The sequence below is a fragment of the Rhea americana genome, unplaced genomic scaffold, assembly GCF_003343005.1.
Source record: "Rhea americana isolate MKP2758 unplaced genomic scaffold, rheAme1 scaffold_319, whole genome shotgun sequence".
NCBI classification, from domain to species: Eukaryota; Metazoa; Chordata; class Aves; order Rheiformes; family Rheidae; genus Rhea; species Rhea americana.
Genome location: NW_028186445.1, coordinates 92055 through 115885, shown reverse-complemented (window position 1 = coordinate 115885; position 23831 = coordinate 92055). Strand labels below are relative to the sequence as shown.

Sequence of the window (23831 nt, the reverse complement as noted above, 5' to 3'; positions counted from 1 at the left end):
TACTAAAGAGAAAACAAGAAAGTTTCTTTTAAGATAATCTTTCTGTGTTTACTTAAGGCAGTGTATGCCCCACTTGTAGAACTCTTCTATCTCCTTTTAACCTGGGTGGACAGAAAGAGTTCTCTGACCTCTGAACAGTAGATTGTTTGAAATATCCACTGATCTTGGAGTTGGAGGAGGAAAGTAGTTGAAAAGTATACCTGGAAAGAAGCCTTAACTGTTCTAGTAGAATAATTAATATGGAGACTTAAGTATATATTGCAAACATGTGGCAGTCTTGTGCACAGAGTGAGGGAAGAGGGTTCTTTCATTCATCATCTGGATAATGCTTGTCTTGTTGGTCAACACTACTTCATTGTGCGTGGTTGTATGCTACAAGTTTTGGCCAATAACCTTGCTTGATCTTTGTCCCACCTCTCTATGAAAGGTGCTGAACCAAACAGAAGATCATCGCCAAAGAGTTTTGCAAGCAGCTGCTAAAAATATCCGTGTCTGGTTCATCAAAGTGCGCAAGATGAAGGCCATCTATCATACCCTGAATCTGTGCAACATTGATGTGACACAAAAGTGCCTGATTGCTGAAGTCTGGTGTCCTGTTGCTGACCTTGATTCTATCCAGTTTGCTCTCAGAAGAGGCACTGTGAGTAATTGCTCTACTGCTCCTGCCTGCTTCTGTTCAAGCAGATTAGCAACAGTCAGCAAACACAACATGGATTAATTGATTTTTCCCAACTGTGAGTCTCTGAAAACCATTCCTTTGGGCTGTTTATGAGTCAGTGCTCATAAAGTACGTTTTATTTAGCGTGCAGGAATTGTGGCTTGTAGATCATCTGCTGTGTACCTTACTTTGTTATAAATATCTTGTGTGAACCTTCAAATTCAGGAAAACGACTTACTAGAAAAATTTTCCTGTGTTTGAGTTTGGTACATGTCATTAACTTAGCTGTCCTTTGTAGTCCTGTTGTTTGGATATATAGTGGAACTTACTAAAAGGAGCTGTCCCCAACATAAATAAGTTCGCTCTTTAGTCAGATAGATAAGAGTTGGATGTCTTGAAAGTTCTTTCATTTACTGTTTAGAAAAAAATCTTGTATGAGCTTGCATATCTGTCCTAATCAGAGAATGCTCAGCCTATTATGAGTCCTTTTCCTGCTATATCAAATGGAGAACTGTGGAAACTTGGCAAACCTTCTTCAACTACTCAGGTATTTCTTCATCATGTAAGCAGAATACAATAATGCAAGCTCATAGTTTTCCAAATGCTAACAAGAAAGTAAGTTTTTATTCTGTCCTCCACTGCTCTGAGGGTGGATTTTTCTAATCCTCTTTTCTGTAAACAGGAGCACAGTGGATCCACTGTCCCATCTATTTTAAACAGGATGCAAACCAATCAGACCCCACCAACATACAACAAAACTAACAAGTTTACTTCTGGCTTTCAAAACATAGTTGATGCTTACGGCATTGGAACTTACCGGGAGATAAATCCAGGTAAATCCATACTTACAGAAGTCCAAGACATTATATAGTTTTTTTTTTTATTTAGTCTTGGTATTTCTTCTTATTGTCTGTCCCATATGAAATTTTCTGATAGTGCAGTTAGTACCTTTCTTTATCACTGGCTTGAAGCAAAGTTCTGCTTACTCAGTTTCAGAGAACWGCTTATGAAATGTATTCCTGCAGAGGCTTGTTAATTCTCATTCTTACAGCTGAATGACTCCCTTTGTGGAACTCCCCAAAAGACCTGGGTGAGACGCTGGTTCTCAGGTTTTGCCTGAGGGTCTGAATGCAGCCCACTACACCATTTTAGCATGGGTTGTTTTGATTTCATAAATGTCTGAATAAAGTAATCCCATTCAGCAAAAATATTGACCGCCAGTCGTGCTTTCAGATTTGGGTTAATCAGGTGCAGTAGTGATGAATTCCCAATTACTTTGGGCCAAATCTGTATTTCAGTTCCCAGGACTAAACTGCACTTGCTACAGTATAATTTTTGCATGATTTTACATGTGCTGTCTGGGTTCCGAGTTTATCGTCATCTTATAGTTTACATTTTCTGAAAAAAGTCTTATAAACTTTGGTGACAGAATATAGTTTTCCCTGAACAGTATCAAAGAATGAGGCTTGGGGACCTTTTTAAGAGTTGTCAGTCTTTGCGATGCCACATTACACTCAAGTGCCTGTCTTGCTGCTTCTCAAGTCAGACCTAGCTTAGTCATTCTCTAGGCATTAATAATCAACTATATCTAAAGGCTACTGAATTTCTTTTGTGGATCACTTCACTGTGTGTTTTTTTTCATGGAGGGGGGATAAATAGGCTCCCTAGTCACTGAGGTTATATATTAACTTGCAAGACCTGATGAACTAAAACCATGAGATGAAACTTTGAAGTTTAACCTAGAAAACAGGTGAGCTGGGCAGTGGGAGAAAAAGTTTCTGTCCTTCAGATAGGATTGAAAAGGCACAGATCTATTTTTCTCACTTGCTGTTTCTTAAGAGTGTGTGTGTGTGTGTATTTGTGTGTGTGTTTGTTTCTTTTTTTTCCCCTTTTCTGTTTATGTTCAGTCTGGAGTTATTAGGATTGATGACCGCCTTCTGCCCTTTCTGGCTTTCTGGCAAAAGTACATGTGCTGGGTAGAATGCAGGTCAGCACTTGCAATAGGTCTTGGCAGGGAGCTTTATAAGAATAGAGATGCATATCCTTAAGCACGGAGAATCTATTTCCATCAGTATTAAGAGAGGCTAGTAAAGATGATGGCTGTTACGGTGGAGGCTGATCCCACTCAGAAGCAGGGGACAAACTTGGGAATTATATGGMTATTTATTTATTTATTCTTACTAAAAAGTAAATAAATTTTACTTAAGTAAATCTGGACTATTCACATACAGTACACTAGGAGTGTTGTTTTCTCTTACAGCACCGTATACAATCATTACCTTCCCGTTTCTGTTTGCTGTGATGTTTGGAGACTTCGGCCATGGAATCCTGATGACTCTGATTGCTGTCTGGATGGTACTCAGGGAAAGTCGTATTCTGTCACAGAAAAGTGACAATGAGGTAAGGAGGCAGATCATACTCTGCTTTGCATTTAAAGCAGAGTTACTCACATCTTCCCTTTCTTGACTTGAGAATGCTATTGCTCCTTACATTTGGAATTTGCGAAGCATACAGACAGACTGATGAATCTGTAGGTCACAGACTCAGTAGCATCATTTCATTATAATAGTGAGTTCTTTTTTGTTTTCCTTTCAGACATTTGAAGTTACTCCAGGCTAGTTAGGTGATTAATTTACAACAGCGTATCTGCCCAAACCCAGTTGGACCATAAAGAGGTTCTGTCACTGCATAATCCCTAATTAATTTATATTTATATGTCTCCAAAGTTTCTTCCCATTTGTTGATCTAGGTGGGTCTTACTTGCTCAGAGCTTAGGCTGATAGGAGGTAAAGCAAGGTTAAGATGTATTGACAGAGTATAGAGAAAGCTGGAACAGTTTGCCCTGTCTTAGTTTGGAACTTATGCTGCTGCCTGGGGTTTGCATCAGTGTGTGGAATGCAGTATTTCCTGTTCAGCCAAACCCAGATTCTCTATGGATGGCCATACTGACCRTTCATGCTCTGTATTCAGATTCTGTTCTTGCAGTTCTACCTCCTATAGCCCTAATCCCTGCCATGAGGAAATAGACTTCATGCTTTACTGCACATGGCTGATATTTATCTTGAAACTGACTGATTCAACTGTTCCATCTTTCTGAGAGACCTTGTTCTCATGGAGTGTTTTTTTTTTTTTTTCCTATTAGATGTTCAACACTGTCTTTAGTGGTCGATACATCATTCTACTAATGGGACTATTCTCCACTTACACGGGCCTCATCTATAATGACTGCTTCTCCAAGTCTCTCAATATGTTTGGTTCATCGTGGAGTGTCCGGCCAATGTTCTCAAGCAATTGGACGTGAGTAAACAGTTAATAACTAGATAGAGTGACACTGATAAGAGTGACTTATCTTTCCACATCTTCTTCCCAGCTTGGGGGGTGTGAGGGGGAGATTTTTGAACTCAGCCTCAGGTAGAATTGGAAGATAGGTGTAAGTCTGATATCTGTCGAGTTTCTAACTAGCTTATTTTCAGGAAACTTAAAGTTACTGCTTAGTACCTTTCTCCTCACAGACATAGCAAAATTCCTGACCACTGCATCTTTTTTTCTTGTGACACTGAATAATGGGTCAGACAGGTTTGTTACTCATTTGGCAAATCTCTATGGCCATGTAGGAAGCTTATAACTTTCTCAATTTGATATATTCGTGCCTTGCCCAAGAGAAGGATGCTAGTATTTTTAAAAGAAAGATGTAAAAATTGCTTGTGTTAATGTTTGAATAATGTACTTATACCCAAACAGAGAGCAACTGCTTGAGACTACCCCTCTGCTCCAGCTGAACCCTGCTATTCCAGGGGTGTTTGGTGGACCCTATCCTTTTGGCATTGACCCAGTAAGAGCTCTTCTTTCTGTGCTGTCTTTTAAGAATGTCCTCTGTGTAAACAGAAAAGCACTTGTCCACTACAGTATGAAAGAATTCCATGCACCATCCATCCCCTTAGCAAGCTCAGTATGCCTGTTGCTGGGAATGCTCATCAATGATAAAAATGAATCTGGTTCCTATTGAGACACTAGATTTGGGATAGAGGGACTTGCTCTCAGAACCATAAAAGGCTTCCTGTTCATTCTTTCTATCCTGCAGTATTTTAACCAACTCTGACATGAGACTTACAAGACACTTTACTGAGTTACCATTTTACCTTAGAAAAATTTAGAAGTTGCATCTCTTGTCAGTCTTGGAAATGTAAATTTCTAAGTAATCTTGTCATTTCCTAGCTGTTTAGATCAATAACACTGCTCTTTATGTTTATAACATATGATACAAAAAATGCATGTGTTCTGCATCAAARAGCAAGTACAAAAAATTAGAACTATGTTTAATTGCTCATTAAAATGGGTAACAATAGGGGGTTTTTTGTCAAGTTTGCAGCCAATTGGCTTATTTCCTGCAACTTTTACCTAACTTAAAAGTAAGCAAGTTTGAACCTTGCTTTGGCGGTGGGATCAGTCATTGTAAGACAGTATTCCTATCTTAAAAGGTTGGCTGCTACTTTCCCAAAGAGATGTGTGTGACAAATGCATCTTTATAAACTGCTCTTGCATTCACCTCTGATTCCTTTTACTTGGTGTTTGGCTGATTCAGTGTTGTTTTTTTTCACAGATTTGGAATATTGCCACGAACAAGCTGGCCTTCCTCAATTCGTTTAAGATGAAAATGTCTGTGATTCTTGGCATTATCCACATGCTCTTTGGTGTCACATTGAGTCTTCTCAACCATATGTAAGTGCTTTACTCTATTTTTGTGGAGAAGTAGGGATGACAGATTTTCTTAGGGTGGACTGCATGTATTMCTTTAAGAAGCAAGAGTCTATTGGAAACTACTTTAATCTATTGGAAACTACCTTTTTGTTGAAGTATAACACATTATMTTTTTTGTGCGCGTATGTATAATAATGTGTGTCAGATAGTTACTATATTTTAGTCCCAGCTATTACTGGAATGCTTAGCTTTTGCAGTTCTGTTCTAGAGACTTTTTGTTCTAGAGACTTTTTTCTTATACTTATTAAAAGCTTGTCTTCTTACACCTACATCATGCTAACCAAATGTAATTTTAAACTCTCCATTTTCTTCTGTAGCTATTTCAAGAAGCCGTTGAATATATACCTTGGATTTATTCCAGAAATTATTTTCATGTCATCACTCTTTGGATACCTTGTTATTCTCATTTTCTACAAATGGACAGCCTATGATGCTCACACATCAAAAGATGCACCCAGCCTTTTAATACATTTTATCAACATGTTTCTGTTCTCCTATAGTGATACCAGTAACAAGATGCTTTATAAAGGCCAGGTATATGTTCTTGCTAGAATGATAAGATCAGAAAAGCTTCATGATATTAGAGATTTTCTTTGATCATATATAATAATTGTAAAATCAAGCATGAAACAATTTTTCTTAGTGATAGAGGAAACATGGCATCACTTTCAAAGGAGGACAGTATGTAATGATGAAGATGGAAGGAATAATTCTTATACAGGAAATTTGTATCAGTTTGAACATAAGTCACCTCTGGCCCCAGAACATTTGGGCTCAGCTTAATAGTGGAATGTGATCAGGACTATTGTCTTGCATCCTTATCTATAATGTGGTGCCTCTGAGCTCAGCTAAGATGTTAACACCATCTCCTCCTAGCACTATTGGACATCTGCCAAGTTGCGATTCTCTGCAGAATCATTTGGATTTTCCCTAATCTAAACCAGTAGCAGCATTACTTGCGCTGTGCAGTCAGATGGGACAGCTGCAAGCAGGCATCAAGTATGGTGCCTGTCAATGTCCCAGGAAGAGAGAGAAATATTGTGAAGCATATGCATGCTCTGGAAATTCAGTCATTCAGTGTTACTTGCATGAGACTTCTTGCTAGTGATTTCTTTTTTTAACACAGACTGCCACTATATCATCCAAGACTGTTTCTTTTACAGAAAGGACTCCAGTGTTTCCTTGTGGTGGTGGCGTTACTGTGTGTGCCGTGGATGCTGATAGCTAAACCCCTGGTCCTTCGCCATCAGTATTTAAGGAGAAAGCACTTGGTGGGTGACTACCTCTTATATTTTGAATATAAAAACTAATTACAGCTGAAAAGCTATGCTCTTTAGCCTTATCTTGGATATATAGGTTCACACTGTATTGTGACCTGTAAAAACCTCTTTGCACATCCCTAGGCATAAAAGCAAGTGGGTTTTGCAGGAGACAAAGTATTACCTACGTGCTTCTTAGATCTGGATCCAGCATCAAATCTGCTTTAGAAAAACCTGTATGATGGTAATGATAAATATATCTGGCTTGGGTGTAGTCAGCTGGTTCAGGAACACAGTCTTACTGGTTACTGGATGCATTTATGTGCCTTTGCTAGGTTGACAATGTAGAAGCAGAGATATAAGTTTAAGTGGCTGATAAACTTATCAGCCATCTTCATTAAAGTAGTTTGAATGCGTTTAAAAAAAATCAAGCTTACGCAGTCATTATGTGAGAGGTTATCTCTTGGAATACTACCTAGATTTCCAACTGTGTACTGTCAAATATCTCTATATAAAATACAGGTACCTGGCACACGTGCACTGAGGATACTTGAAAATTCTCCCTGCATGTATGGCAGACAGCTTTTAGGATGTTAAGTGAGTCAAAGAACAGTTTAGTTAAAGACACTCCCTCTCCCTTCTCTGACCATCTTTCATCCTCCCATGTCCCCTCCATTCGTCTCCCTTTCTCTTTTTTTTTCTTCCTCCTCCCCTTCTTTTCTTCCATTCACTATCAGGAAGGGCAACCCGTGGAGGCCCAAGTCAGCACAGTTCCGAACGAGCAGGCACTAGAGGCAGCAGCGGCTGCAACAGTGAGTGGATTTAAAAATCACGTGATGGATTTAAAGATGGGAGTTGGCTTTATATATCTAATTATCAAGAGAGCATGGAATGTATCTGAATTTCATAATTRAGTGACAACTGCACCTTTAGGGTGAAAGCCTTTCTCTTGGAAAGAGTAAAGTTCAGCAAAATTGATACATTCTGGAATAACTACCTGACTGAAGGATAATAGTTAAATATGCACATAACATATGCACAGTAGTTAAATATGCAGACACACTTCTCTGAAGGAGTGTTGGTGAAATCAAAACATGCAGAGCAGCACAAGAATACTTTAGGTTAAATTCCCTTTTTTTTTCCCCCTCTTGTTCTTGCATATTTGTTTAAGCTAAATCAAGACTCATCTCTGAAGCATTTTTGTTTGCATTATGTGTTTACAAACATCATGCTTAATGTGATGACCTCCCAACAACTTCTTATCAACARTTACTAACTTTTTGACATCTGTGCCTTTATAGACACTTAGACTTGATAATATTATGAAACAGTTATGTTCAAACAACCCTATCATTAGCAGATGTTTCTGTTTTTCTGTGTCTGAATGGCGTAGACAACCCTCTACACCCAAAACTGTCTAGAGTGAAGATTGCAGCAGCTCTGACCTTTGTCCTTTCACTAGTACTGCGTATTTCAAATTGTTTCTAGTTGTGAGTGCTGCCTATCTAACTGGGAAGCTTAAATTTCACAAACTTTCTGAAGCAAGCTGTGCACTTTACTTGTTAAATGTACTTTTGAGGTAATTTTTGTAGCTATTAGTCAATGTTTCCATCACAAACTTTTAAACAGCCTTACAGAAAGCACAAAAAATTACAATGGATCTTTTGTGCATGGTCCAACCAATATATTAAGTGTATTTCAGAGTAAAAGAAGCTGTGAGCAAAGATCTTTATGATTTTTGGATGAGGTATAGTTAGAAGTATGAAATAAGTGATTGTCAAGTATGAGGGAAAAGCTGTATAAATACAAATCCACACAGGCGAGAAATAAGAATAGAATACTAATATTGATCATCAGTAACTTGTAATGTTTCAAAGATGCTGAAATTCCTGATAAAATCATTCAGTCTTACCTACAATTATATTCTAATTTATTTTTTTCCACTTTATTTCCATAGCATATATGTCTGCTTTGTTTGTTTTTAGAAAAAAACTAATGCAGTCTTTAATTCACAGTTTGTGCAAATTCCAGTCTTAAGCATTCAGCAGCCATTTTGTTGGTATACTAGAGTTACAAACTGTGAAAGACAGGTCAGTCTTAAGCCTCCTTGATTTGCCCAGTCATCCCTAAATGTATGAAGTCTTAATGTTTTGAGTTAGCCTGTTTACATTCCATGTCACAGATGTTCCCAGTATAATGCTGAAGTTGTATGTAAGGCTTTTATTTCCACTCATGGCATTTGTTTACCCTCTAGGTGGGTCAGGCTCAAAGGTTTTGATTTATAGTGCCTCAGATCAGTCATAAGCATTTTTTGTCTTTGGGGCATCTGGAAAGAAACGGAAGTCCTGCTGTACCATGCACATAGCTGCTTGCTGATCAGAATTCCAAAAACAGAGATGTGCAAATTAGGCCTTCATTGTCCAGTATGCATTCCCAATGCCTAAAAGCTCTGCTTGAAGACACTGTCRGATGATGAAAGGTTGTGTGTCCTTTCTTGGTAGTAGTAAGATGCTATGGAGGAGGAAGCCTGCCTTAAATCCGATGTAACTATGCAATGGTTACAGTTGCCAAGTGAGGTACTCTTGAGTACATTAGAAGAAAACATTAGAAGCAAAGTTTCAACATGGTTTGTGGATTATTCTTTCCTATTAAAAGTGTAAYTGAGTTGAGGCTATCTCAGATGCTGAATGTAGAACAAATATCTATAAAAGGAATTGTTTGCACAATGTAAAATTTCTGAGTAAGGGAAAGTGATTTTTCCAATATGCCTGATRCACTGGTGGGGGGAGCAAGTTGTGTGTGTACGTATATACATGTGTATACACATACACACACATACATACTAGGGTCAGTCTATTCTGCTTTGAGTTGCCTCTATGTGACTTGTTTCGTTTAAAACAACAATGATGTTTCAGTCAGTTTCTAAGTGCCTGTCCAACAGTTGTTGTGCAAAATGTTGCTTTGTTGCACATCAGTTCCAACCAATGTCCTCTTGAACTGTGTGGCTTTTACTCAGGGTTACAATTACTTTGTAGAAATATATCAAGTATTCATTCAGACARACTTTTTTCCTCAGCCCTAGCAGGAGTGAGCATCTTTCCCATTCAAGCTGGGGAAGAGTTACACAGCTGTTTTCACCTGGGCCTCAATATTTTTTTTTTTCTTCTGTGAGCTGCTGCTGCTTTTGGAGTCGTAACATCCACTATTGCAGTAAACAATTAACGACGCTTTGCTCTTTCTTTTCTTACATGCATTAGGGAACACACAACTTTGGTGGGATCCGGGTGGGCAATGGACCAACTGAGGAGGATGCTGAGATCATTCAACATGACCAGTTATCTACTCATTCTGAGGAAGGGGAAGAGGTAAGCACCTGATCATCTTCTGTCTCAGGCSAATGCACTTGGCAGAAGGTGCTGACTTTTTGCCTCTGTCTCCTGATTTCCAAGTTCTTAAAACTAAATAGGAATATTTTCAGTGAAATATTTTCATAACAGTGAAGTATTATAGACTTCTGGTCCTTCCTAGGACTCTGGGGGGGGGTAGAGGGGAAGGGGGAAGTAATTTGCAGATAAAGTGACATGTGGCTTTGTCTGCCCTCATTAGTTTGTCTGCTCTCATTACTCAGAACCATCACCTAATAGACTACACAGCAAGAGTTGCACAGTACTCCCAGATGGCTTATTCAACTTATGCTCTCACTGAAGTACAATGCATTTGTGCTACTCATTTGTTTCTCCAGAGTTAGCCAAAATCCAAGTGCTATATTTTTGGAATAATGAAATCTTGTTTACTTGTTCATTTTGACTGCTGAGGATAATAACTACTTTGCGTTACCACTGGTAGAGAAGAAAAAAGAATTAATCTCACTTATTCTGGGAGCATTCTGATTCCTCYAACAGTTCCCCAGCATTATGTTGTCTCTGCAGTGCATGAAATATGTAACTGCTTTACTGTGTCATGTTCAGGAGAAAAWTCTTGAATGTGTTCATGATTAATGATGTGATTTGGACACTGCACTAAATGTAAACTTATGTTTTCAAGCCTACAGAGGATGAGGTGGTAAGACTACAGCCAGCTTTGCATTCATGTGTATATGGAATGTTTCCCATTGATATAAATCACATGATGAACTAAACATGTTATGTCATGRCATCTTGTTTTCCAAAAAGTCTAGTTGTTTACATGTTACAGGCCATTTTTAATTCTTCATACAATGCTACCTCCATTAACAGACCTTTAATTACTTCATCTATTTAGTTTGTTCGTCTTGCCATCTCCTGACTGAAGATCTTTCTTAGTTTTCCTGGAAAACTGTTAATTCAGAGGTCTGAAACTGAAAAGTTTATACTTCTAAGCTTTTGAAGAAGCAAGTCTCATTTGCCTTATGTTGTGTCATTGGTAATTCTTGACTACTATAAACTATCTACAGGATGGGGAGATAAAATAGTGTTGGTGTACCTGTATCATAAACATATGAAAAATGCGTAAAGCTACAAAGTGTATGCCAAAGCAAACCTGCTCATTCTCCCACTGCCTAGCATAAGCATTAACTCTCTTCAGCAGCTACATGTAGCTGTAAGTGGTCATTGTTTAAATATTTATCATATTCCATTTTCTGTATGTTGATTTGCCACGTGTGCTGAGAGGTGGTACTATTGACCAAAGCAGGCTTTATCAAAGAACTTTGCAGTTCATATTCTGTGGGAGAGAGGACTAGGCTTTTGACAGCTGATTTAACTTAGTTGTATGAAATACTTATTGCCCTTGATACATCAGGGGAGAAAAAAGAATATAAATAGCTTGTTGTGCATATCTAGAACATGAATCACTTGATGTCCTTAAAACTTAGTGTTCACTTAACTTAAATATGAGCAGTTTCTAAAACATGAATTAAATCTAAAGTGTAGAGAATGATTTTCCAAGCTGCAATGTAAGAAACTGTCCTACATGACTAATTTTCTTGTGAGTTCTTTTCATTTATTTCAAAAAAATTACCAATACACAGAGACTTTGCCGATGAGTGGTGCACAGATGTGACTTTTTCAAGATCATTTTGTGCATTATTGTTGCTTTCAAAAGAGCAAGTTCCTATCTTGCAAGATGTTCTTGTTGATCCTGTAGCAAAGCTACATACACAGTATTTACTTGGGCTTTATTATTATTTGTGTAAAGAAAAGCATTATTTGTAATAGTATCTCCTTTTTTGTAGAAATGTATACAATTTACCAGTGAATTCATATAAATACCWTCTTGTTGCTGAACAGTCTTTTCCTGGCAAAGTCCGTGGCTGATATTTTAAAATATCTTTCTTTAATACAATAGAATGTGAAAACAATAATATTCAAGGTACAGCAATTGGACAATCTTTCTACAAAACCTAGCAAGAGAAGACAATTCAGTTATCAGTCCATATATATAACGGACATGCTAAAGTAAACAATGTTGGGTAACCAGGAGAAGACAGTTATCAGTGTCTGACTTCAAACATAATGCCTAGATAATAGCCCAAGGTAGTATGCTCATTCCTAAGTTGGCCAGCACTTGCTGCTAATGAAGTCTTGCAACTTTATTTTCTGTTTTTTTTTCAGTTTGACTTTGGTGATACTGTGGTATACCAAGCTATCCACACCATTGAATACTGCCTGGGGTGCATTTCAAATACTGCATCCTACTTGAGGCTCTGGGCTCTTAGCTTAGCCCATGCACGTGAGTATTGTATCCAAAGTGGAAGTTTGAATCAGTTTCACAGATCAACCTGGACAAAGGTGTTTGGTGAAGGCAGGAATGCAAGTAACTTCCCCACTCTGTAGTATCAGGCACTGCTGCAACAGAACAGAAGTGTGTGTGCATTAGCTGGTGGTGATTAGGTCTAAACACCTAATTGTGTCTAGTTACACAGTACTCTCCTAAAAGCTGCCTGGATCTAGAGGGGATAGATGGAGTTCAAAGCACTGAATAAAACAAATGACTGCTGAGCAAGGACTTTGCCCTGCACCACGAACAATAATTGGAGGCAATGATCCTGAAGTACTGGGCCACAAAAACGGTTGTCCCTCTTAAATTTCCAAAGYAGAGGGGAAAAATTTGCACTGTTTCATTGCAGTGGGAGTTTGACTGATTTTATTTTTTGCTTTATAAGTAAACTGTAACCSTTCTTTTCTGGTTGAATTCTCTGAAATGTGCTATTTCCTCCCTTTTSTCTTCACAGAGCTCTCGGAAGTGCTGTGGACCATGGTGATCCACACTGGCCTTAGCGTGAGGAGTCTGGGTGGAGGCTTTGGCCTTGTCTTCATATTTGCCGCCTTTGCTACCCTAACAGTAGCAATTCTTCTGGTCATGGAGGGCCTGTCTGCTTTTCTCCATGCTCTTCGCTTGCACTGGTGAGTTACTGGAATGCCCAGAAATTTCAAAGCTCTTCACAGCAAGAAAATTGCCACCAGATAGACTATCTGCAGAAATGCCATCTTCTGGAAAGTTGTATTGACTTTAACACAGTGTCACAGTGTAACCCTTTACCCCAAATCTATAAAATCAGAGTAATGGATAATACTGAGCTGAGATGAGCAATATTCAGAAGTGCCACAAATATTAYCTAAATGTCCTACAGCAGATGGCCTCTGACAGCATAAAGTCTTTAAAAGACTCATAGCCTTCACTCTTTATTCCCAGTAATATAACACACTCTTCTGTTAACTTGCGTAAACTTTGCTTAGGAATTGTGAGGAGTAACTATTCTGCACTTAAATTTAACTAAAGCTGTGTAAGCAGCAGGTTAGGGAAGGTTGTGCAAATGGATGAGTGCTTGTGGCTTTCAGTAGGATTTTTTCATTCTGCCCTTTGGTTTCTTGCCTGGTTCTAACATTTCTTTTCTTTAATGCACAATAGTGACTGAATATCATTTCTTTCATATCTAGTCTGTCCTTTTGCAAGGAAAGCTGAATGTCACTGTTTGAATTGGAAATGTGAAGGGACAAGCAGTAAAATGAGAATACAAATCAATATGTCTAGGTTGTAGTTTTCTGAAAACGAATGCTCACCTCTAAATATCATTATCTTAAGAAATTATACAAATTTATGAACAGGATAATAAATTTAGTCTTAAATATATTTAATAAGGCTGTATATTGCTGTTTTACAGTTGGAAGGCAAAATCTGGGACTACAAACTTGCAAATCAGTTCAAAATGAACTGTATAACCTGTTTTAAAAATCTCTGAGCTATGAGCTCTTGTATGCATTTGATTCCTGAGCTGTACCTCTTTGTCAGATTCTTCACTATTACCTGCATAGAGGATGAATGGTGCATGTGGTCGTCRTCTTAATAAGAGCTTGTATAGAAGAGGGACAACTTTGCCTGTCTCCCTTTTGGGGTGCTGTGGAACATTARCCATTTGCTATTGTCTAGTCGCTGCTACTCGGTTAGCCCCTTTCCCATGATCCTTAATCTCCTGAGTATGCAGGCAGCCAGGAAAGAAGGAGGAGTTACTCACTACTGCACTTCTCACTTTCTCTGCACACAAGCATGGAAAGTGTTCAAGGGCTTTCTCTAATGCATATATAAGAGCACTTACTGTTCCACTTCAGATTCCATCTGGTTAGTGCTTTGGTGTGATCAAAGCAGCAGCATGTCCTCTAGAAATTCTCTTCAAACTAAATTTTAGCACTGAGGAAGTGTAAGTCTATTCTTTTGCTCTGGAGAGTTCTGATTGCTGCCATCTCTTCTTGGTAATTTCTTTCCTGGTAGGCCAGAAGAACAAAGTGAAGCTTTGTGAAGTTCCATGAAGTTCACAAGAAATATCTTGCCTAGCTTAAATGGGAGGGAAATCCTGTTCCAAGCAGTTTTTAATAAATAAATAATTCTGTAAGGAAGTCAGTATCATTTTGAATTTCTGACAGATTAAAAAAAAAAAAAGGCAGCTGCAGCCTTTTCATACTTTCTTGAACTTTGAGGGAAGGAGAATACTCTCCTTTTGCACTCTCCAGTAGTAGCAGTCTGAGCGCAGACTGAAACTTCYAGTGTACCTGCATCTCACAGATCAAGCGAGTAGAGATTCGCACAGCAACTCTCCGTTGTAGCCATCTTGTGCAGGCAGGGAGTCCGTCCTGGGGGCCGCTGCTGAAAATGGCTGCTGGGTGGTGCTTCTGTTTTTCCTGGCGTACAGCCTAGAAATCCTCATACCAGGCGCTTTAGAACTTCTTGCTGACTGGCTGGTGTTTCCTCATCCTCATACTACTGCCATTGTACTTTACAATTGCATCAGTGTGAAGGAAAGAACTCTGCAGACCCTGCCTTATGTTATTGCTAGCGCTCCAAGAAGAGCAGACGRTAAACAGTACTTGATTTTGTGTATGGTGTTTCTGATCTTCAGCTCGTCGTGAAATCTGTGGTTAACTTTCAAAATCTTGCTTCTCTCAACTGCAGTGCTTTGTGGCACGTTTCTGAACGTTAGGCAGTCCTGAATACCTTTTCTTCATAGTGAACTCTACTTGTGGTGCTATTTTTTTCTTTTTTTGTGAAGGGATAGCTTAAGATAAGTAAGGTGTTATATATGTATATATATTTTTTTTAAGATACCTAATAAGCACAGACTGCACTTAGAGATGCCACTGACAGAGTACTTGAAACAAGTGTGAACTGCAAGTTCAAAGTTCAGCCAAGAAGAGGCTCTTCACATTGACAGCCTATCTTTAAAGTAGAGTAAACTTAAACTGTCTTGGAAATGTTTAAGGGGAAATGGCATGTGACTGAAATGGCAAGAAAACAGAAAGCAAGCTGAATAATAGTACTAATCACATGTAACAGTTGCATGCAAAACAGCTGCAGAGCCCTTGCTGAAGGAACTGCAGAATTGAAGCTTTCCCCAAACATATGTTTTGAGCGTGTAAAATTTTACCTTACATTATCTAAGAGAAAATCTGTTCAAGCTTAGGGTTATAAAAGCAAGAACTCTCAAGTGCTSCCAAAATCTGTCTTGTGTATCAGAGGTCTGCTGGAACTCAATAGCAGTCTGAGCTGTAACCTGTGTTGTGCTTTTAATTCCTCTTGACTGTAACATCATTGTTCTTAAAAATATTTTATCTTTGCATTTGCTTTTCAGCAATGTAGTTTGGCATCACTGTTTAGATTAAGGTAACTTACCATCTTATTTTAAACTACTCAGCTGTTCTAATGTGGGCAAAGTAGACCTTATTCAATAGGAGAAATTTGTAACTGAATGTAAAGTAGCAAGGTCCTAACATCAYGAATTGCAGAAATACTATTTCAGTGGAGAGGTCTTCCTGTAGATGCAATATTCTAGCCTCAGGTTTAGACCTGAGCTGGAATTGAAGCTTTTTCTCTCTAGAAAAAGTCCCTACACCAAAGGGACCATGCACTGGGGGGCGGGGGGAATGTTCCTGCCTTTAGATAATTGAGGGGCCACCCTCCTTTTCCAAGATTAGGCCATAGCTGGAAAGAATGGATAGCAACATACATTGTGAATTAACCTGATTTGCTTTGCACTGAGAAGTTTGTGTTGGGGGTCATATTTCACTATTAGAGAGATTGATGCTGAAAGACAGTCATGACTTATATTTAATCCAGTGTTTGTCTCTTAGTCAGTCTCCAATCCTTCAGTATGAGAGATTATTTCTGTACAATAAACCTCTTCAGCTTRCTTTTTTTCCAAACTTTTGTACTGTTATGTTAAAGAGGCAAAACAAGGTCTTGCAAAGCTCTTCCTTTCCTGGTAGGAATGTAAGAAGGCCTCTATGCTCTGGAAGTGTTGGAGGGGACCACTAGAGTTAAGAATGGCTTTAATAGGAAATTCCCATTTGCTTCAAAATTAGCATGAAAGCTATGTCCATTCATGTGCATAGCATGGTTCCCAGCCACATAGCAGTATAGGTTTGGTAAGCATGGAGAACTGTATTCATCTGCCCTTGCTAAAGATTTCAGTCTGTTCTCTCCCTCCTGTGTTCAAGACCAGTTCCCTGGCAGATGTGTGTCCTTCAGTTGTGGCTGTGTTTCAGACATACACAAATGTGATTTTTATTTATGCATTGCGTGAGCCATTTGCCACTGATCCATAAGCATTCACAGAATGTACTAAGGCACTCAGCCCTCTTGAGGCAGTGAAATAGATCTAAAATAATCCTTTTGGCTGTGCAATGTTAAATGCAGCTGAAGGCAAGAAACTGTCACACAATTCCTGTTTTGTTCCAAGTGGCAAAGTTGGAGAGTTCTTGGGTCTGTGCAGTAACTTCAAAATAGATTTCAAATACAACAGATGTGGTGAACCTCAAACGACTGTGCAGGATAAATAAAAAGAAGCAATTATGTGGTGCTGTGTGGACGGCTGTTCTCAGCTGTAAACTGAGAAGTGAGCTGCAGCTTGACAAACAGGCAGGCCCCCCTTTGCCCTGGCAAAGCTCCTGGCGTTCTGCCACCAGAGGGGGAGTATTACTTTCCAAGAGGCGTGGGTGTGCTGGAGTTGCATCCTTCTGGGAATCCAGTGAGCAGAGGTGGGAGTAGTAAAGTCCCACTCCCCACCCACTCGCTAGAATCTTATTTATTTTGCTTTGTAAAGGTCATGAGCCTGAGGCTTGTCTTTAATGTGACCATAACAGTATAACGGCACACTGCTGCTTTAAAAGGCTGTCTCCTGTAAGGGTAGGATAGAGTGACCCATGATACTGCATATGAATCACAGTTGTCCTTTTTGGGAAACAGTGACTGCAACAATCTCTACAAAAATACACCAGTCGCTTTGTAGCTGTAAGGGGTACTGAGGCTACCCTCCTTAAGGTACCTCTGAATTACTGCCTACCTAAGGCATTGACATGCTCATTTAAGAATACAGATACTAAGTAGGAAATTGCAGTTGTACTAAATGAAAAATAGATTTTTTTTTTTGTTCAACAGATGGCTCTTAGTTGCTTCCAAATGAGATTGTGAGCTGTCTAGTTTTCCAAGCGATGTGGGTAACCTATGATTCTGTTAGGCTGGAATCCATCTATCTACAGTCCAACAAACACTTAAAATAATTATTAATTTGAAAAAGCTGAAGAGTACATTTAATGCAAAACACAAGCTTTCCAATCTATTTGCAGTGCTGTCTAGTAAATCTTCTGCAGAACTCTATCACTAATGAGAGAGACAGCCCGAAGTTTGCAATGAAGCTAGTACAYGTGACATCTGATGATTCCGAGAGTATGCAAGTGTCTAATAACAAAACGGACCTTGGGTTCTGGGTGTACCTGCAGGCAATTGCAAGAAAAGCACACCGAAACTTTAGCTCAGAGCATTTGGTTAAACTTTTTCACTAATTCCCTGACATTACAACAGCCTCTTCTTGAGCTTGAGGCATCCAGCTGTGATCAGTTGTGTCCAAGAGGAGCTTTAAGATGTCATGGCCAGCCTGTAGTGGAACAGTTAATCATCAGGGTTAACATTTCACTTACAGTGGGTTCTGTGTGACTCAGATACTCAATCTTCTCCCTCTTATTTGCCTTCGCTTACAGAATAGTTAGTTAGTCACAGGATACTTATGGAGATTATCAGGGTTCCTGAAAAACTGGAGTGTCTTGGCGAGAAGCCTTTCCTCCCCCACGGAAAATCCTGCTCACCCTAGGAATTCCTCTGCATGGAACTCTCTGCTTATCTTCATGAACAGACAGGAGAACATATCAGGAAAAAGATGTTTTTTCTGAAAGCTTTACCCCTGAGTTCTGTTGGGAAAATACTATTTGACAGCTGAAATACCAAGAGCTTTGGGGTTTGACATGATTCCTGATTTGAAAAAAAAATAATTCAAATGAGCCTTTTTACATTTTGTAAAAATACTTACTGCAATTCTAAAACAATTCAGGGTAAGATTTGCTGTTGCTTGATGTCTACAGAGACTTAGGTTTTTTTTAGTGAACCACGTAATGGAAAGTGTTTCTCATGAGCCTCAGGGAAACACTGTGCTTGTTTTTATTGTGGACCACGGAATTATTTTTTTTTTTTCATTTCCCTATTTGGCAGTTGCTGACCATTGGACAGTTCTCTCGAGTTATTCTTTTTTTTTAAACTTAGTTCATTTGGGGAAGCAAGCAAACAAGGCAAAGTTGCTATTCAGCTTGAGACAATACGCACATCCCTAGCTCTGCAGAAGTAGTCATTTAGAGCTAGATCAAATATGTTTAAGTAAATAAAAGTAACTGAGGGAGGAAGTCTGAACAAGGCATCACACAATCTAGGCTTGTTATAACTGAAATGTGAGCTTTAGTACTATGAGCTTATAGGAAATACATTGCCCCGTTGCATGCTTCTGGGTGCTTCTAAGTGATACTGCAGATAGGGAGTTCCTCCTTTTATTGTTGCCCTTGCATTGCCCCTGGGGGGGAGGATGGTCTTCCTCTATTCTGTTCAAGAAATATCAAACAAATATATTTGTTTTGCCAATAGATACATTACACTCTAATACTCTTTTTTTTCCTCTTTAAAGTTTTGTTTAATTTTTCATAGTCAATACACAGATGCTTTTCTGATGGAGTTCTTGCTGATCTCTAACTTGCATCTGAGACCTGCCTTTTTAATGAATAATCGCTCTTCTCTCTCTTTCAGGATTGAATTCCAGAACAAGTTCTACACTGGCACTGGATTCAAGTTTCTCCCTTTCTCGTTTGATACCATCCGTGAAGGAAAATTTGATGACTAGATATCCCTCAGCTTGAGCAGTGTTAAACTTCGTGTTCTGTGGTTAGCCCCTGTCCCATGTGTCCGAGTTGCATGTAATCCTCCCATAGTGAAAATTAAGTTATTGCAGCAAACTCAAGTGTTACCATGGATTTTTCAAAGCCAAGAGCTTTGATATCCTTTGGTAATGAGTGACACTGGATCAAAGCTTTTCTTAACTTTACCACTGAGGATACTAATTGCATGAAGTGTTTAAATTTGATGTGTGATAGTGTATTTCTCGTGTTGTGAATTTCCTGGCAGGCTTATCAGAGCGGTATGGGAAAAATGCAGCTCTGGCTGAGTGGGCATAAAAACACACAGGGGAAAAAAGGCATAACAGCTTCAGTTTGCGTAAAGCTTGCTGCTCAGGGGAGAAACTTTTTTTAAAGGAAGTTTTATGTATGGATCCTATGTCTGCTTCTAAACAAATCACAAGCATGGGCAGCTCACAATGCAGGGCATGCTCCTCCTACCTCTAACCCTTCCACATGTGCAATGTTTTTATCTGGCAAAAACATGTCTCTTACCCCTTGCTGGGATTCAGCTCTTCTCTGAACTGTGGCCATGGCTTCAAGAGGCATGATTCACTCTCAGCTAAGTGTATGGGACTCTCCATTTGCTGTGGCGAGGGAGTAGCATCTTTCCCTTGCCACATTTCTCCTGGCAGAGGAGGAACAGAAAAGACTGTTCCTTTCCTCTGCAGAGAGGAGATGCTCCTTAGCAATGTGCACGGCAGGTTTGTATCCCACACAAAGCCTTGTGGCCGGCAGTGAAAGCCTGCTGCTTGTTCCAGCTCTGCTTTGGGAGCTGGAAGGGTGGCACTTGCCGAGTCTGTGTTGGTGGGAACGGGGGGCTGGAGCACAGAGTCCTCTGCTGCCTTGCCAGGGCTAGTCTGGGGAGGGCCCATGGGCAAGCACCCTGGGGCCAGTCTGCACAACTCGGTCTGGCTTGTGGTGTGGGCAGAATGGTTGGGCAGTTTCTGGACAGAAATAGTATAAATTGGGTGTAATAGGCATTGGTAGGTGTTCYGGTGTTTTTTAAACTGTAGCAGTTAGCACACATCCCTGTTGTGTCTGGGTGCCCGTGCACATGGGGGTGCTAGGGGGGACGTTCTCCTTTTTGACTGAGTTCATGTCATTCACTTTGTTGACAGCCGTGCACTCAGAGAGCTYGTTCCCAGCATCGTGCATCTTGCTCCTAAAATTCTGTTCCCTGTTGTGTAGAGCTRGACTCTGCTTCCAAGTCCATGGCTGTCTAGACAAAAGAAACCAGGGCATTTGTTTAGCTAGAATGAAAAATGTAACAGTTTTTTTTTTTTTTCAAAATAAATGGAGGATTATTTGTAGGTAGTCTGAAGGAAGCCCGTATTGTAATTCTTACACTAAGGTGATACGGAGGAGGGAAGAACTTGGTGCTGCAAACTGTCGTCTTGAGTATCTGACTACTGACAGTGGACRTTCCTGTTTTTTGTGTTTAAAAACAAAACCCTAAGCCTGTAAAGTCCTAGAGGTTCAGGGATATCTGAGAATGACCAGGTAGATCTAACTTCAGTGCAAACAATTACTGTAAACATGGAGATGCCAGTGACTTGTTGTCATGGCAATTGTATTCTGCTCATCTAAGAAGCCCTTTAACGGAGAACAGGAGGCTGTCTTGCCAAAGTAGTCTCCATGGAAATGGGTCTCAGCTGTATCTCACCAGTGTAGCTGTTGCTTTTTCTCCTGTGCAAAATGTGAATAATTTCTTGCACTCCCCAATTTGATGTAGCTGCTGGAGCAGTCGCGTGTGCATGTGTGTTAGTGTTGTGTGCAACTTTGTCATGTCTAATTGTCACAGTGGATCTATAGTATTTGTGTATGAAAAACTAGAACATAATGAGAATCATCTCAACCTGGAATTGAAGAGGAAGTGCCGTGCAGTGCAGGGCTGCTTACAGTGATGCGAGAAGGATGTGTGTTTGCACTTAATGCAGGGGGCAGAACAACCACAACCACAGCCCYGAGTGGCGTTCCCCGCCGTCACGTGCGAGTGCATGGGGCAAGGGGATCCTTGCACTGCGCTTGGGCAGCTGCCCTAGGTAATTACTGTGTTTACAGGCAAACCTCGCTGCATGTTTACAATGATGTTTGCAAAATGAAAGACAAAATCAAAAGTACTCTGCAGGTGGAGCAGTGACACCAGTCCTGCTGCCCAGGTGAAATGCATTACTGATACTCACTGTATAAATTAATAATTTAACTGTACTGGAAGTGGTGAAGTGGTGTGGCCTCTATTTATTTATTTATTTATTTATTTATTGGTCATGTCCTAAGCTTTGTGAACACTGCTCCCTGGAAGTCTGTTTCTGAGCAGAGCATCTTTCCCAGCTGACACAGCACAGCCCCAAAAGCCTGGGAGAGTGGGGACCTTATACTCCTGCTTGGTGACTGGTAAGATAGGATGGGGTGAGAACAGAGCATGTTGAACAACTGAGTGCAGTGGCTATGGCTCAGCTGCAGTGTCTGGGTGCTTTTCAAGCCCTGGTTAATGGACCGGACTAAAGTCAGAGCAGGGCGCAGAGCAGGCTTCGCTCCAGCACCTGCTCCCCCAAAGTTAATAAAATAAGTGTTTATGCAGGAAGAAAAATTAAGGCTTGATTAAACCCTTGTGTTCCGTGGACGCCCTTYCACTGGGCTAGAGCAAACAACAATCCTGGCGCTGCCGTGCTGGGCCCGCTGCCTGGCCCCGGCCCCGGCCTGGAAGGACCGTGTTTGCTCAGGCCTTTCCTGAGCTGCATGAGGCGCTTTTTCCATGCGCGTGGGAGGGCAGAAGGGAGACGTGTGGGGTTTTGGCGATTGTGTTTTTGCTGTTCCTGCAGCCTGATAAGGTTCCAGGCCCGTAATGTTTTGGGGAGCGGCCTCTCCCGTGGCAGGGAAGGCAGGGAGCTGGGCGGGAGCCCTGGAGGCTCATAGAGCCTGCAAAGCGGGGCGCTGCCCGCAGTCTTCTCCTGCCTCCCTCCCTCCTGCACCAGGGACGTGGCTCCGTCCCCCCCCCGTCTCTTGCCAGCTGGGGCAGGGGCAGCTCTTCCCCTCTCACCCTTTGCCCCGCTCCCCTGCACCACTCCCTGGGGCACAGCCGCTCCTCCTGTGCAATCAAAATATTTCTCCTTGTTTCTAGGGCTCTGCTTGGCTTTTCCCAGCGTGGTGGGGCAACAGGGCCAGCCCTTGCTGCTGGCTRGCAGGGCCGCAGCCCCCCAGCCCTGCCGGGGGGTGCACGGGCTCTGCGCCCAGCCCTCGCGTCCCGGGGGCCGAGGCGCGGAGCGCTGCATCGCCTTTCCCTGGGCCAGCTCGCGTTTGCACGGTGCTGCTTAGTGCCCGGCTCCGCGCCGGGGCTCTGGCAGCGCTGCGGGACCTCGGCTGGAGCCGCTGCGACCCTCTTCCCGAGGCCGAGAGCGTAAAGACCGCCCGGCAGCAGCGGGCTGCGGCTCAGCTCGGCTCCGACCCGCCGGGGTGTCGAGCAGCCGCGCCGCGCCGTGCCGTGCCGGGATGCGGCGCGCCCGGGGCGCGGGGTCCCCGCCGCCGGTCTCGCAGTGCCCTCTTCAGGCCGTCCCGCGGCTCCGGGGCCGCGGAGCCCCCGCAGACGCCCCCGCTCCCGCCCTCGCTGCCGGGTCCTCAGGGCTGGAGTCGCCGTGCCCGACGTCGGCCGCGCACGGCAGCGCGGAGGCTCTGGGAAACGGGACTCGCTGCGCTGCAGAGAGCCTAAACTTAAAACCAGCCTTTGTTAAACCTGCTATTTGCGTCATCCAAGTGTTTTGGCCTCCTCTGAAAACTGACTTGCTGAAGGGCTCGCTGGCAGGCCAGAGGAAAAACCACGGGGGCGTTTGCAGCCTCGAAGTGGTGGCTGCTCCCCCAGAGCATGGAGAGAAGCGAAACGGTGTCACCTCTTCTGGCTCCGTGAGGCTGAACTCCATCCCTCTGCCAGTCCAGGCAATGAAGTGGGAATTGGTTGGATCATCCAGCAGAGCCACAAGGAACTGCCAGAGCTGGAGCGATCCCCATCCCTCCCTGCAGGCGACCYGCGGCCCGGACTGGCGTGCACCAGCGTCGCCTGCAGCCCCCCACGCACCTTGGCACTGGCCCCACTTAGCCTGAGTCAGGGATAGAAAACTTAACCTTTTGTTTATCAAAACAAACCAGAATGACAGGGTAAGCGGTGCCAGCAGAGGCCACGGTGCTGCCTGKCCCCAGGCTCAGCAGGCAGCTCCAGACACCTACACGCTGCAGCCCTGCGGCCGCGCGCAGCTCCGGGAGCAGGGGCTCGCGCGGATGTGGTCCCTGGAGACGCTGCTCCCTTCCCCAGGGTCGCGGGTCCTTCCAGGGTCCCCCAGCCCCCGCCAGGCTCTGCTAGCAGCCGACACGGTGCCGTGCAGCATAATCCAGCGTGATGCCGCGCCGCGCCGCGCCGTGCCGTGC

The 23831-nt window shown here is 41.9% G+C and overlaps 2 protein-coding genes across 4 annotated transcripts in view; both read left to right on the top strand.

Moving 5' to 3' along the window:
* The window catches only part of ATP6V0A1 (ATPase H+ transporting V0 subunit a1), a 32497-nt gene extending 10864 nt beyond the window's left edge, over positions 1-21633 (top strand). For 2 of the 3 annotated variants that reach the window (XM_085310362.1, XM_085310361.1), the window contains exons 9-20: positions 428-640; positions 1341-1491; positions 2919-3058; positions 3801-3955; positions 4400-4490; positions 5259-5377; positions 5734-5950; positions 6580-6687; positions 9933-10040; positions 12267-12384; positions 12887-13058; positions 19267-21633. In XM_085310362.1, the coding sequence (XP_085166488.1) occupies positions 428-640; positions 1341-1491; positions 2919-3058; positions 3801-3955; positions 4400-4490; positions 5259-5377; positions 5734-5950; positions 6580-6687; positions 9933-10040; positions 12267-12384; positions 12887-13058; positions 19267-19360 (1686 nt within the window). In that variant the 3' untranslated portion in view covers positions 19361-21633. Of the gene's footprint in view, positions 1-427; positions 641-1340; positions 1492-2918; positions 3059-3800; positions 3956-4399; positions 4491-5258; positions 5378-5733; positions 5951-6579; positions 6688-7412; positions 7488-9932; positions 10041-12266; positions 12385-12886; positions 13059-19266 lie in introns of all 3 variants that reach the window. The other variant, XM_085310363.1, reaches the window with a different exon arrangement.
* Positions 21634-22904: 1271 nt separating this feature from the next.
* NAGLU (N-acetyl-alpha-glucosaminidase) overlaps positions 22905-23831 on the top strand; it is a 6260-nt gene continuing 5333 nt past the window's right edge. The window contains exon 1 of the mRNA XM_085310433.1: positions 22905-23353. Within this exon, the coding sequence (XP_085166559.1) occupies positions 22905-23353 (449 nt within the window). The remainder of the gene's footprint in view (positions 23354-23831) is intronic.